Genomic DNA, 16,296 nt, shown 5'->3' with positions numbered 1-16,296 from the left:
AGATATTTTTGTCATTTTTTCTTTTTCAGCACACCGATATGGACCACGACCTTCTTTTAAATGTGATTACCTGGGTTGGAATCCTGCTCAGTCTCGTGTGTCTTCTGATATGTATTTTTACATTCTGCTTTTTTCGTGGCCTCCAAAGTGACCGTAACACAATCCATAAAAACCTTTGTATTAGTCTGTTCGTTGCAGAACTGCTGTTTTTAATTGGAATCAACCGCACTGATCAACCAGTAAGTTTTTTTTTAATTATATTATATTATATTATATATTACATTAATGCAAAATATTGCGGTTAAGAACTATACCAACGTTATATGTGTCAGGGGCAAATATAGCAGCAGCACAGAGGCCCCACGTCTACTTCCAAAGCATTATAATGAAATATTGGACGGCTGAGGGTCTCTCTTTTGTCTGTGTTGGCCCCTGATTTGTGTAGGGTGTGTTTTGAATTCACTATAAATATAACTGTATACATTGAAATCTGTGGTAAAAATGTACTGTATTTCCCAACACAATGAGCAAGCTGAGTTAATGACCTACATGTTTTCACAACTCTATCCATTCATATTGTGCTCTAAATTGTTGGACACAATCAGCCCTGCATATCCACGGTGTTTGAATATACCCTAATAGTAAAAAGAAGGAAGAGAAGAGGCATTGGCCCGAGACCAGTGATGCCCACCGGATCGGACCGCCCTGCAGGTGAGTATAATAAAATATGTTTTTTACGTTATAGAGAGTGGCCTGGGTACTTATATACAGTATTCTACAATATTGTATATAAGAGCTCAATGATGGTGGCCACAGCTTATAAGGGACAAATCTGGTGACACATTCCCTTTAAGTACTTAAAGCGAACCTGTCAGGTGCAATATGCACCCAGAACCATGAGCAGTTCTGGGTGCATATTGCTAATCCCTGTCTAACTTTCCCTGCATCTAGTAGCATACATAAAGAGATCTTTAGATAAAGTATTTCTAAAGATACTTTATGATATGCTAATGGGTACAGGAACTAGTCACAAGGGCGTTAAATCCCCGCTACTAGTACGCCCTCTTAGCATGTTACCACGCCCACAGTGGTGTGCTAACTAGAGTTAAGCGCGGTTCGCGGTTCGAGGATCTCCAGTTCGCGGCTCGAGTGATTTTGGGGGCTGTTCTAGATCGAACTAGAACTCGAGCTTTTTGCTAAAGCTCGATAGTTCTAGATACGTTCGAGAACGGTTCTAGCAGCAAAAAGACAAGCTAATTACTAGCTGGCTTTCCGCTGTAATAGTGTAAGTCACTCTGTGACTCACACTATTATGACATTTCAGTGTATAGTGTGCGGGAACAGCGCTTTCAGATCACTGCTGTATGGATAATGGCGATCGCCATTTTTTTTCTTTTTTTCCTTGTCTTCCTTCCCTAAGCGCGCGCGTGTAGTGGGGCGGGCCAGCATGTCAGCCAATCCCAGACACACACACAGCTAAGTGGACTTTTAGCCAGAGAAGCAAAGGCATGTGTGATAGGATGTCCATGTCACATGTCCCTGCATTATAAAAACGGACATTTTCCTCCAGCACGCCATTATCTGCCTTCTGCGTCCTTGGTGTCAGTCACCGCTGGCGCAGCTCCTATCTCCGATACTGCTGTGTACGCTCTATACACAGCGCTGTACAGAATAGGGATAGAAGTTTCTATCAGTCCTTTTAAGGGCTAATACCGGCAGGGTCAGAGCCATAGGTGACAGGTCCGTGAAAACAGAGTTTAACAGCTACACAAGATGACAGCGTCTGTGTAGCTAAGATCAGGGATTTCCTCACTGCATTTCCCCATTAGGAGGGATAGAAAGGCAGGCTTCCTTTCCTCTACCAAGACCCACAACCCTGCCACTGTACCCTCCTGCCCTTTGCACACTCAAACTCATTGTTACTAAGCCATTATACTAGCAAACACTGAGTGAACTTAGTGGCATCCTAAACGTGGCTGTTGGACTTCTGTATTATTCCACTAGTGCAAAGATATTTGCAGCACGTCTGCCTGCATTGCACACTCAAACACATTGTTACTAAGCCATTACACTAGCAAACACTGAGTGAACTTAGTGGCATCCTAAACGCGGCTGTTGGACTTCTGTATTGTCCCACTAGTGCAAAGATATTTGCAGCACGTCTGCCTGCATTGCACACTCAAACTCATTGTTACTAAGCCATTATACTAGCAAACACTGAGTGAACTTAGTGGCATCCTAAAAGTGGCTGTTGGACTTCTGTATTGTCCCACTAGTGCAAAGATATTTGCAGCACGTCTGCCTGCATTGCACACTCAAACTCATTGTTACTAAGCCATTATACTAGCAAACACTGAATGAACTTAGTGGCATCCTAAACATGGCTGTTGGACATATGCATTGTCCCACTAGTGCAAAGATATTTGCAGCACGTCTGCCTGCATTGCACACTCAAACACATTGTTACTAAGCCATTACACTAGCAAACACTGAGTGAACTTAGTGGCATCCTAAACGTGGCTGTTGGACTTCTGTATTGTCCCACTAGTGCAAAGATATTTGCAGCACGTCTGCCTGCATTGCACACTCAAACTCATTGTTACTAAGCCATTATACTAGCAAACACTGAGGAAACTTAGTGGCATCCTAAAAGTGGCTGTTGGACTTCTGTATTGTCCCACTAGTGCAAAGATATTTGCAGCACGTCTGCCTGCATTGCACACTCAAACTCATTGTTACTAAGCCATTATACTAGCAAACACTGAGTGAACTTAGTGGCATCCTAAACGTGGCTGTTGGACTTCTGTATTGTCCCACTAGTGCAAAGATATTTGCAACACGTCTGCCTGCATTGCACTCTCAAACTCATTGTTACTAAGCCATTATACTAGCAAACACTGAGGAAACTTAGTGGCATCCTAAAAGTGGCTGTTGGACTTCTGTATTGTCCCACTAGTGCAAAGATATTTGCAGCACGTCTGCCTGCATTGCACACTCAAACTCATTGTTACTAAGCCATTATACTAGCAAACACTGAGTGAACTTAGTGGTATCCTAAACGTGGCTGTTGGACATCTGTATTGTCCCACTAGTGCAAAGATATTTGCAGCACGTCTGCCTGCATTGCACACTCAAACTCATTGTTACTAAGCCATTACACTAGCAAACACTGAGTGAACTTAGTGGCATCCTATATGTGGCTGTTGGACTTCTGTATTGTCCCACTAGTGCAAAGATATTTGCAGCACGTCTGCCTGCATTGCACACTCAAACTCATTGTTACTAAGCCATTATACTAGCAAACACTGAGTGAACTTAGTGGCATCCTAAAAGTGGCTGTTGGACTTCTGTATTGTCCCACTAGTGCAAAGATATTTGCAGCACGTCTGCCTGCATTGCACACTCAAACTCATTGTTACTAAGCCATTATACTAGCAAACACTGAATGAACTTAGTGGCATCCTAAACGTGGCTGTTGGACATATGTATTGTCCCACTAGTGCAAAGATATTTGCAGCACGTCTGCCTGCATTGCACACTCAAACACATTGTTACTAAGCCATTACACTAGCAAACACTGAGTGAACTTAGTGGCATCCTAAACGTGGCTGTTGGACTTCTGTATTGTCCCACTAGTGCAAAGATATTTGCAGCACGTCTGCCTGCATTGCACACTCAAACTCATTGTTACTAAGCCATTATACTAGCAAACACTGAGGAAACTTAGTGGCATCCTAAAAGTGGCTGCTGGACTTCTGTATTGTCCCACTAGTGCAAAGATATTTGCAGCACGTCTGCCTGCATTGCACACTCAAACTCATTGTTACTAAGCCATTATACTAGCAAACACTGAGTGAACTTAGTGGCATCCTAAACGTGGCTGTTGGACTTCTGTATTGTCCCACTAGTGCAAAGATATTTGCAACACGTCTGCCTGCATTGCACTCTCAAACTCATTGTTACTAAGCCATTATACTAGCAAACACTGAGGAAACTTAGTGGCATCCTAAAAGTGGCTGTTGGACTTCTGTATTGTCCCACTAGTGCAAAGATATTTGCAGCACGTCTGCCTGCATTGCACACTCAAACTCATTGTTACTAAGCCATTATACTAGCAAACACTGAGTGAACTTAGTGGCATCCTAAAAGTGGCTGTTGGACTTCTGTATTGTCCCACTGGTTCAAATATATGTGCATCACCTCTGCATTGCACACTCAAACTCATTGTTACTAAGCCATTATACTAGCAAACACTGAGTGAACTTAGTGGCATCCTAAAAGTGGCTGTTGGACTTCTGTATTGTCCCACTAGTGCAAAGATATTTGCAGCACGTCTGCCTGCATTGCACACTCAAACTCATTTGTTACTAAGCCATTATACTAGCAAACACTCAGTGAACTTAGTGGCATCCTAAAAGTGGTTGTTGGACTTCTGTATTGTCCCACTAGTGCAAAGATATTTGCAGCACCTCTGCATTGAACATCCAAGCTCATTGTTACAAAGCTATTATACTAGCAATTTATGCTGCCGGTTTAAGGGCCGTAGTTGCATTGTCAGGGATAAATATTGTTGTTTATTCTGCTGTTAATAAAGCTAGACCACCGATGCAATCTACACCACCTCTCAATTTTTAATACCACATTTTAAGTGCACAATCTTGTCGCAATCAAAATGAGTGGCAAAATGACAGATGCTGGTGGAAAGGGGAAGAGGCGTGTTGGAAAAGGAAAAAAAGGGTTTGTCCGTGGGGAAGGTGGCAAAGCTCCATTAACATCTGCTGAGGATAGACCATCTTCCAGCAAAAGTAAGATGTCTACTACTTACCATGGACAATCCGATGTGCTCCCTTTTTTACGGACACGAACAACTGGAACAAAGGTAGATGATGGCCAAAAAAGAAAAATGCTTGAATGGATCTCAAGTGGTCCAACAAGTGCCCTCTCCGCCACCTCAACTACTGCATCCAAAAAACACCAGTCCTCTGAGTTGTCAGCACAATCACACTTGCATTCTCCCAGCTCTGAAGTCTCCATCCGCCCTGCACAGTATGGTGGAAGTGAGATGGCTGAGTCTGCAGAGCTGTTCAGTCACACTGTAGCCTGGGAATCAGAGGTCTGCTCCCAAGCTACAGTTAGTACAGACCAGGAAATGGTCTGCAGTGATGCCCAGAACCTTTGTGACTCTGATTCAGGCCGTGGGGACCAAGTTTCTGAGCATAATGTTGACCCTTTTTCACAAACTGTAACACCTGTTGTTATAGACAATGAGGAACATACTGATGACGATGAGACGCAGATACCAGATTGGGATGACAACTTAAATATTCGGTCAGGGCAAGAAGAGGCTCGGTCTGAGGGTGAGGGGAGTGCAAACACAACAATTGATGAGGAAGTTCTAGATCCCACCTACTGTCAACCCACAGTCAGGCACTCGAGGAGGTCAACAGAGGCGGTGGAGGAGGATGCAACCGACGACAAAGTTACCTTGCGCCTTCTTGGACAGAGTCGGAGCACTGGTAGCACATCTACAACTGCATCCTCAGCCACCACTCTGCCTCTGAGCACTAGTCGGGGGGGCTCAGCAGGTCGCATGCCCTCTAAGTGACTCGCCCACCCCAGGGCTATGGGACACCCGGTGCCGGGCCGGGCTAGTCCGGTGGTAGTCAGTGGTGGCTGGGCCCGGCTCCGTGGCCCTGGTGGGTGTCAGTAGAATATGTGGCTGATGACTTTAAGTTTGTGTTCGTGACGCCACCTGTGGTATGCGGCTCTTAAGCCGCCGCTGCTGTGTAAGGCCTCCGGGGTGATGAAGTGGCAGCGATGGTGGTACTGCTCCCCACAGGTGGAGCGGTGCCCCGGGACACAGTTGGTGCTTGTGGAAGTCTATGGTGTTGTGTGACTAGCACGGTGCAGGGCCGACAAGCAATGAAAGAAACAGGCACAAACAGTAGTCTCTTTACCTTCTCCTCTTTTACTCGGCAGAAGTTTAGTCCAGGGAGACCGTCACAGATGGTAAAGATGATCCGGCCGGCCTGGAAGTGCCTGGGGTGATCTTTGGCCAGTTGAGTATGAGGCCTACTCCTTAATCTTTTTTTGCTGTTTAGGACACTGCACTTTGGGTTAGCAATTGCCCTCTTGCTGCTGGGACCGGTGGTTCGCCCCTTTTTCTGTGGGGTAGACTGCGCAGGCCCTCTCTGGGGCTTCTCTGCTGGAGTCCACACCGGGCCCTTGGATTGCAGCTGTTCCTTCAGGTTGCTTCTGGGCCAGGGGCTTGCAGCTCTCCTGCCCTCCGGATTCGTCTACCAGGGACGGATTTTATACCCTGGCAACCACAGACTCCGATGTCCGAGTCTCTCCGCTGCCTCTCAGCTACTCCTGCTTCACTGGGCCAAGCTACTCCAGCTCCAGGCCCCAGTTCTACAGGACAGCTCACTCTGCGTCTGCTTCCTTCCACTTCTCCCTACAGACTAACCACTACTTCCTCCCTTCAGCCAGACTTAAGGAATGCTCCCTGAAGTTCCAGGTTCAGAGTTCCCTCTGCTGGCCGGAGGGAGAACTGTGTTGGGTGTTAACTTACTGGCCAATAGATCTCCCAATTACCTCCAGGCTCAGCATTAACCCTTTGGGAGGGCAATGCTGTTGTGGCGACCAGGTCCTGGGGCGCCACATAAGCCTTGCCTAGCCTGGTCCTTTTTTAACATAGCAAAAGATCGCCCAAATTATGTGATCTGTAAAATTTGTCGTGATTCTGTTAGTAGAGGGCAAAACCTCAGCAGTTTGACAACTTCTTCCATGAATCGTCACATGAATAAATATCATATGTCCCAGTGGGAAGCTCACCGTGCTGCAATGCGGCCTAGCGGAGCGAACCATCCACCACCTGCCCCTTCCAGTGCATCCGTGCGCTCTTCATCTTCTAGGACTGTGGGGACAGCTGTCACACCTGGTTTTCCACGCACAACTTCCACCACTGTAACCGCAACAGGCAGTTTGCTTGGTAGGTCGTCAGTTGGTTTGGAAGGGGAAACAAGTGCGTGTGTACAACTCTCTCAGACATCGATAGCACCAACGTTGGATGAAGGCAACATCATGTCTCCGCCTGCACTTTCCTCACAAACCTGCATTTTTCCAGGGACACCCTACTCAACACCGTCTACACACAGCAGCCAGATCTCTGTCCCTCAGATGTGGACAAATAAAAGGCCATTTCCTGCGACCCATGACAAAGCTAAGAGGTTGACTTTATCCCTCTGTAAGCTCTTGGCTACCGAAATGTTGCCTTTCCGCCTGGTGGACACACAGGATTTTAGAGACCTTATGTCTGTCGCTGTGCCCCAGTACCAGATGCCCAGTCGCCACTACTTCTCTAAAAAAGGTGTGCCCGCGCTACACCAGCATGTCGCACACAACATCACCGCTTCCTTGAGAAACTCTGTGTGTGAACGGGTGCATTTCACCACCAATACTTGGACCAGTAAGCATGGACAGGGACGTTACATGTCGCTGACTGGGCACTGGGTAACTATGTGGATAGATGGTGAAGGGTCTGCTGCACAAGTCTTGCCGTCCCCATGACTTGTGTCTCAATTCTCTGTCTGTCCAAGTTCCGCCACTGCTTCTGCCTCCTCCACCTCATCTGGGTCCTCCACCTCCGCCCCAAGCCTGCCTGGTCAGGCCACCAGCGTTCTCACTGCGCAGAAGGAATCACGCACCCCTCATTACTATGCTGGCAGCAGAGCGCAACGGCATCAGGCGGTCTTTAGCTTGACATGTCGTGGGAATAGGAGTCACACAGCTGAGGAGTTGTGGTCAGCTCTGCGGTCCGAGTTTAATAAATGGTTGTCTCCACTCAACCTGCAGCCTGGTAAGGCCGTGTGCGACAATGCTGCAAACCTGGGTGCGGCCCTTTGCCTGGGCAAGGTGACGCACGTGCCTTGTATGGCTCACGTGTTGAACCTTGTTGTCCAGCAATTCTTAACACACTATCCCGGCCTAGATGGCCTTCTGACCAGGGCACGAAAACTGTCTGCTCACTTCCGCCGTTGAACCGCCGCAGCTGAGCGAATTGCATCGCTCCAGAAGTCTTTCGGCCTGCCGGTTCACCGCCTGAAATGCGATGTGGCGACACGCTGGAATTCGACTCTCCACATGTTACAGCGACTGTGGCAGCACCGCCGAGCCCTGGTGCAATACATCATGACGTATAGCCTGGGCCGACGAGATGCAGAGATGGGTCAGATCACCCTGATGGAGTGGTCTCAGATCAAGGACCTATGCACCCTTCTGCACAGTTTCGACATGGCGACGAATATGTTTAGCGCTGACAATGCCATTATCAGCATGACAATTCCAGTCATTTACATGCTGGAGCACACGCTAAACACTATTTGGAGTCAGGGGGTGGGACAACAGGAAGGGGAGGAACTACAGGAGGATTCATATGCGCAAGACACAACAACATCACCAAGGTCCAGACGTTCATCATCACCAACGCGGCAGGCATGGGACCATGGGGGACAGGGATCAACAAGGGTGCATGGTAGCAGGCGAAATGTTGAGGAAGGTGCAGGAGAACATGAAGAAATGGAGGACGAACTGTCCATGGACATGGAAGACTCAGCGGATGAGGGAGACCTTGGTCAAATTTCAGCTGAAAGAGGTTGGGGGGAGATGTCAGAGGAAGAAAGAATGGTTAGCACCTCTATGCCACAAACACAGCGTGGACTTGGTCCGCATGGCTGCGCAAGACACATGAGCGCCTTCTTGCTGCACTACCTCCAACATGACCCTCGTATTGTCAAAATTAGAAGTGATGATGACTACCGGCTTGCCACACTATTAGATCCCCGGTACAAGTCCAAATTTTGTGACATAATTCCAGCCATAGAAAGGGACACACGTATGCAGGAGTATCAGCAGAAGCTGTTACTCGATCTTAGCTCGGCTTTTCCACCAAACAACCGTGCAGGTGCAGGGAGTGAATCTCCCAGTTGTAACTTGCCAAACATGGGACGGTCTCCTCATCTCCAACAGTCTACCCGTACCAGTAGCACCGTATCTGGTGCTGGTAACAGCAATTTTATTGAATCTTTTCATAATTTTTTTAGACCCTCCTTTGCAAGGCCACCAAAGACAACAAGTCTGACACATAGTCAACGGCTGGAGAGGATGATACAGGAGTATCTCCAAATGAACATCGATGCCATGACTTTGCAAATGGAGCCTTGCTCATTTTGGGCATCAAATCTTGAAAAATGGCCAGAGCTCTCCACTTACGCCTTGGAGATTTTGTCGTGTCCAGCTGCCAGTGTTGTCTCTGAACGTGTCTTCAGTGCTGCTGGGTTTGTGCTGACAGATAAGCGCACACGTCTGTCCAGTGACAATGTGGACAGACTAACGTTCATCAAAATGAACAAGTCATGGATCCACAAGGAATTTACTACCCCTGTGTCATCCTGGGGAGAGTAAATGCTTGTGGATTTGGAATGTGCTTGATGCAAATCAAAACATCCTGTTTGCAACTAGGGCACAAGTGCTGCCACTGAATGGGTGGGTGTGTGTGGGGCACAATTTTTTGAAAAAAAGGGAGACTCCGCTTGGAGTAACCCTTGCTTGCTGTGTTTTTTAAAAATGATCCAAGATGAACAGAGCTGGGATCAGGAAAGACTTTGCTACCTACCCCGGAGTCATCCTGGGGACGGTTAAGTATGGCGTATTTTTGAATGTGCTTGATGCAAATCTAGCTGTGAAGTGTACAACTAGGGCACAAGTGCTGCCACTGAATGGGTGGGTGTGTGTGGGGCACAATTTTTGGAAAAAAAGGGAGACTCCGCTTGGAGTAACCCTTGCTTGCTGTGTTTTTTAAAAATGATCCAAGATGAACAGAGCTGGGATCAGGAAAGACTTTGCTACCTACCTCGGAGTCATCCTGGGGACGGTTAAGTATGGCGTATTTTTGAATGTGCTTGATGCAAATCTAGCTGTGAAGTGTACAACTAGGGCACAAGTGCTGCCACTGAATGGGTGGGTGTGTGTGGGGCACAATTTTTGGAAAAAAAGGGAGACTCCGCTTGGAGTAACCCTTGCTTGCTGTGTTTTTTAAAAGGAGCCAAGATGAACAAGTCATGGTTCAGCAAAGACTTTGCTACCTACCCCGGTGTCATCTTGGGGACGGTTAAGTATGGCGTATTTTTGAATGTGCTTGATGCAAATCTAGCTGTGAAGTGTACAACTAGGGCACAAGTGCTGCCACTGAATGGGTGGGTGGGTGTGGGCCCCAATTTTTGGAAAAAAGGGATACTCCGCTTGGAGTCACCTTGCGGTGTTTTACATGATTTTAGAAGGGCGTGCCATGCCTATATCTGTGTCCCCTCCTCTTTTTCCTTGTCCAGCTCTTTTGTTTTCACATGAGTATATGTCCTTGTCACTTTCCCATGTGTTTGTGTTCTGTTGTGAGTTGTTTGTCACCTTTTGGACACCTTTGAGGGTGTTTTCTAGGTGTTTTTATGTGTTTGTGATTGCCTGCCATTGTTTCCTATGCAGTTCGAGTTCGGTTCGTCGAACGCTCGACGAACCGAACTCGAACGAGACCTCCGTTTGGCGAACCGAACTCGAGCCGAACCGGGACCGGTTCGCTCATCTCTAGTGCTAACATGCTATTCAATGCCCATTGCCTAGCGTCATCAGCGGTGATGTGTGTACCTGTGTCCGTTGTCATCTTATCAGACGCCGGGCAGTGTGCATGATCAGAAATCACCATACTTCTGGTCATACGCACTTTGAAACTGGATGTACGCGTCCCAGCTTCAGAGAGGCCTAGTGCGCATGACCGGAAGTGCCAGGGACTTCTGATCATGCATCATTCTGAAGCAGTGACAACAGACACAGGTACACGCGTCACCGCTGATGACACTGGGCAGTTTGCCTGCTGACATGCTAAGAGGGCGGCATGAGCACAGGAACTAATGCCCTTGTGACTAGTCCCTTCTCTCATTAGCATATCATAAAGGATCTTTAGAAATACTTTTTCTAACGATCTCTTTATCTATGCTAGTGTATACAGGGACGGTTGGGCAGGGATTAGCAATATGCACCTAGAACTGCTTGTAGTTCTGGGGGCATATTGCACCTGACAGATTCCCTTTACGTTTATCTTTCCCTTGGTGATAGTCGTATACTGAAGTGGCACCGTGAATGCCTCATACCCCCTCTTTTGTTATCTCAATGCGACCGGCCTGTGCATTAGGCCGTGTTAATTTGTGGCAAGCCAGGTTCGCCCATCAAAGAGAAACCAAAAGCCAGGATTACTGCAGTGGATCAGGAATGAATTGCATTGTGAAATCCTTCACAATAGTTTGTAGTTCTTGGTGGCTGTTCCAAAACTGCATCATGATATATGATGCATATGATATATTCTTATTAAGAAATTAAGGATCTCTACCAGCTGCACCTTCAATATATGTAGAAAAAAAGTATGCAAGACCTTCAATATAGTAATAACTCTCTAAATACAGATAATATAGTAGATTTCACCAGCAGTCCTATGTAACACCACATAAAACACAGTGATGACTCACTGAGTACAGATAATGTAGTAGATGTCATCTGCAAGATAACACAGTGATACCTTTGTTACACGCTAATGCTTTATAGTTAATTCACCATTATATCAAGTAATGTGTAGGTGTCGGTCATCCTCTCCCCCATTAAGCCTTATAAAATAGAGGTTCTTACATGGTAGTATAATATTATGACTAAGATCAGAAGCGATTGAAACACGTAAATATGGAAATCATATGTGTAATGGGACATTGAACCCCTTTGTTTTGCCACAACTAATGGATTTTAAGGAATAAAATAAACTGGATTTTAATTTTACTTGGACATTGTGCTGGAAAATCTTTTCTTAATGTATTTTCTTAATGTCCCCATCCTGGTATATGTCCCATTCTAGGCCACTCCTAATATATATGTCTCCCATCCTGGTATATATGTTGCCATCCTGGTATATATGGGCCCCTCCTGGTATATATGTCCCCTTCCTGGTATATATCCTGGTATATATCCTGGTATATACAGTATTTCTCCGGCAGCTGACATGAGCGTCCATGCTATAGTGACACATGATATGACTGTCAGGCGCTGCCCTTAGTCACAACGATGCCAATGTAGGTTGGGGGCATACTTGTTACTGGAGTGGGGAGGCATACAGCTCTGGGGAAGCATATATGTTACTGGGGTGGGGGACATACAGCACTGGGTAGGCTACAACTCAAGGAGTCATAAAGCTCTGGGGGGCACATATAGTTTGGCAGGGGCACATACAGCTTGTTGGGGGGTACATACATCTCAGAGGGCATATACACCATGTTCCAAATTATTATGCAAATTATATTTTTCTCTGATTTTCCTAAATGGCCGGTGTAAATGACAGTCATAGAATCATAGAATAGTAGAGTTGGAAGGGACCTCAAGGGCCATGGTGTCCAACCCCCTGTGAGTGCAGGCTTTCCTAAATCCCAGCTATATGTTTATCCAGTTTCTGCTTGAAGATTTCCATTGATGGAGAGTTTGCTACCTCCTGTGGTAGCCTATTCCACTCCCTGACTGCCCTCACAGTCAGTCTAAAAAAGTAATCACCCGTTAGAGTATACATCGAATTTTTTTGAAGAAACCTCCCAATAATAACAATATAATCTTCAAAATTAAAAAAAATCAAAATGCACTGTTCCAAATTATTAGGCACAGTAGAGTTTCTAAACTTTTTATATGTTTTAAAGAGCTCAATAAAGCATCATAAAATTTTAACCTTTATTAAGTATAAATAATTACAAGAGAAAAGAAAATTATTTCTTTTCTCAGACTGAAATACACTCAACAAGCTGCCAGGGCCCCCAAATTAGTTAATTGGACCAATATATGTGAATAATGCCTTATATATCACTCAAGGCACTATGTTGTCCAATAGATGGGGCCACTGCCACAGCCACAAATAGTCATACAAAAAAACACAAGAAAAAAAACAGAAAAGACAGAAAACAATACAATTCTATTTGCTGTCAGGCACTGGACAGTGGTCCAAGATAAAAAAACCAAACAGCAAAACCAACATAATAAACAAATAAATATATATATATTTTCCACAAGGTGCTGACAGTGGTCAGACACCCAGAAGAATATATAATATTGTAGTACAAGGACTAGCAAAGATCTCACCGTGTCCTCTTAGGTTAGGGTATACAGAGTCTTCCATCAGGATACTGGGTCCAGAATCTTCCTCCAGTCTTATCTGACCCTAATATCTCCTGGAGAAAATAAAAGATCTATCTGTTACCCCAAGCTCCCTTCCTAACAAAGACGGTCCACAACTAGATGTACAACGCTGAACCCCTATGTTGACCCTATCTGCATCCTGACGCGTTTTGTCTTATATGACTCTTCAGGGGATATAATGCTTAGTATAGATGAGGACCTTAAACCCATCTATCATCTGCCCATAATGCTATTGCTGTTACAACATGTTTGAAAGAACTGAAAATGCTCATTTGTGGAATTTGCAGCATTAGGAGGTCACATTCAATGAAATAAAAAGCTATTTAAATCCAAAACATCCTAACAGGCCAAGTTACATGTTAACATAGGAACCCTTCTTTGATATCACCTTCACAATTCTCGCATCCATTGAACTTGTGAGTTTATGGAGAGTTTCTGCTTGAATTTCTTTGCATGATGTTAGAATAGCCTCCCAGAGCTGCTGTTTTGATGTGAACTGCCTCCCACCCTCATAGATCTTTTGCTTGATGATACTCCAAAGGTTCTCTATAGGGTTGAGGTCAGGGGAAGATGGTGGCCACACCATGAGTTTATCTCCTTTTATGGCCATAGCAGCCAATGACACACAGGTATTCTTTGCAGCATGAGATGATGCATTGTCATGCATGAAGATGATTTTGCTCCTGAAGCCAAGTTTTTGCTTTTTGTACCATGGAAGAAAGTTGTCAGTCAGAAACTCTATATACTTTGCATTGGTCCTTTTCACACCTTCAGGAACCCTAAAGGGGCCTACCAGATGTCTCCCCATGATTCCGACCCAACACATGACTCCTCTACCTCCTTGCTGACGTTGCAGCCTTGTTGGGACATGGTGGCCATCCACCAACCATCCACTACTCCATCCATCTGGACCATCCAGTGTTGCTCGACACTCATCAGTAAACAAGACTGTTTGAAAATTAGTCTTCATCTATGTGTGGGCCCACTGCAACCAATCTGCTTGTGAGCACTGGTTAGGGCTGGCAGAATAGTAGGTTTATGCACCACAGCAAACCTTTGAAGGATTCTACAGCTTGAGGTTCAAGAGACTCCAGAGGCACCAGCAGCTTCAAATATCTGTTTGCTGGTTTGTAATGGCTTTTTAGCAGCTGCTCTCTTAATCCGATGGACTTGCCTGGCAGAAACCTTCCTCATTCTGCCTTTATCAGCACGAACATGTATATGCTCAGAATCAACCACAAATCTCTTCACAGTATGATGATCACGCTTACGTTTTCGTGAAATATCTAATGTTTTCATCCCTTGTCCAAGGCATTGCACTATTTGATGGTTTTTGGCAGCAGAGAGATCCTTTTTCTTCCCCATGTTACTTAAAAACTGTGGCCTGCTTAATATTGTGGAAGATCCAGTTTTCCTTTTATTGGGCTCACCTGGCAAACTAATTATCACAGGTATCTGAGATTGATTTCAGTGATCCAAAGAACCCTGAAACACAATACCATCATTGAGTTTCTTTGAAAAAAAAAAAAAAAAAAATCACTATGACACGTAAATCCAATTTGCATAATAATTTGGAACATGGTGTACAGGTTGACGGAAGCCCAGGGGTTCATGTAGCTGGGGGGCAAATACAGTTCAGGGGTGGGGTACATATGGCTCGGCAAGGGGTACGTAGAGCTTGGTGGGGCACATACAGCTTGGGGGCACAAACAGCTCAGCGGGAGACACATATGGCTTGGCAGGGGGAACATACAGCTTGGAGGGTGACATATACAGGTAGGTGGGGGGTACATACAGCTCAGGGGGAACATACAGCTCGGCTGGGGCCCATGTAGCTGAGGGGGGCACATGCAACTTGGGGATGGGGTACATACAGCTTGTTGGGAGGTACATACAGCTCAGGGGGCATATACAGCTCGACGGGGGCCCAGGGGCACATACAGTTCAGGAGTGGGGCACATACAGCTCACATACAGCTTGGGGGGAGAGGGCATACATAGCTCAGTGGGGACCCATGCAGCTGGGGGGGCACATACAGCTTGGGGGGGACATACAGCTCAGTGGGAGGCACACATAGCTTGGCAGGGGGCACATACAGCTTGGAGGGGGGGCACATGCAGCTAGGTGGGGTGTACATACAGCCCGGGGGGTGCACATACAGCTCGGCTAGGGCCCATGTAGCTGAGGGGGCACATGCAGCTCGGGGGTGGGGCACATACAGCTAGGCGGGGGCACCTACAGCTCGATGGGAAGCACATAGAGCTGGGGGGAGGGGGCACATACAGCTCAGGTGGGGGCCTATGTATCTGGGTGGTACATACAGCTCAGCAGTTGACCCTTACAAATCAGGGGGCAAATACAGCTGGGCAGGAACATACAGCTCGGGGGAGTTAAAGGCAAACTCCTGCCCACGGATGAACTTCAATACTCTTGCATGCATTGTTCAGCAGTGAACACTACATGCTCAACAGGTATAAAGGGCCAACAGCCAGGAAAGTGTGGCTACTGGCCTGAGCACTATGGTCGCCAGCAATTGTCTGGGGGCTGGAGAATAGATTGCAGATGTTGGCGAGTCTACCCTATCTGTGCAGGGCCCTGGCATTTACCTGGGTGTGGATGGCGGACCCCCCACCCCTGGGCCCAGTCGCGGTCACAACCCCTGTGACCATGATCGTTCCACCCCTGGTTCCAGTATCTTCTGTCTGGTTAGCAGCAGCAAGCCACATGTCAGGAACAGGCGAGCCACAGGTGACTTGTGAGCTACAGGATGGAGAACCCTGTTCTATATCATTATTATTTAGTTGTGTGCACCATAACTACTGTGCTTGAGCAGTCACCATCATACAGAGTACCTTGAAAAACTATTCATAGACCAATTAACTTTTCCATATTTTTTCATGATATACCCACAAATAACTGTATTTTATTGGGGTTTTATATGGCAAGTAGCAAGTGCTTGTGAAGTGTAAAGGAAATAATTAATAATTTTCAAACTATTTTAAAAATATCTATCTGAAAATTGTGACA

The 16,296-nt window shown here is 46.2% G+C and overlaps 1 protein-coding gene across 15 annotated transcripts in view; it reads left to right on the top strand.

Moving 5' to 3' along the window:
- ADGRL3 (adhesion G protein-coupled receptor L3) overlaps window positions 1–16,296 on the top strand; it is a 1,180,558-nt gene that overhangs the window by 770,787 nt on the left and 393,475 nt on the right. For all 15 annotated transcript variants that reach the window (XR_012754627.1, XM_075352554.1, XM_075352542.1 and 12 more), the window contains one exon: window positions 30–239. Coding sequence is in view for 14 of the 15 variants with exons in the window: in XM_075352554.1 (XP_075208669.1) it covers window positions 30–239 (210 nt within the window). In the remaining variant the exon portion in view is untranslated. The remainder of the gene's footprint in view (window positions 1–29; window positions 240–16,296) is intronic.

Source organism: Anomaloglossus baeobatrachus, chromosome 1, assembly GCF_048569485.1.
Source record: "Anomaloglossus baeobatrachus isolate aAnoBae1 chromosome 1, aAnoBae1.hap1, whole genome shotgun sequence".
Taxonomy (NCBI): Eukaryota; Metazoa; Chordata; class Amphibia; order Anura; family Aromobatidae; genus Anomaloglossus; species Anomaloglossus baeobatrachus.
The sequence above is the reverse complement of the archived record's forward strand: the minus strand, read 5'-3'. Positions and strand labels throughout refer to the sequence as shown.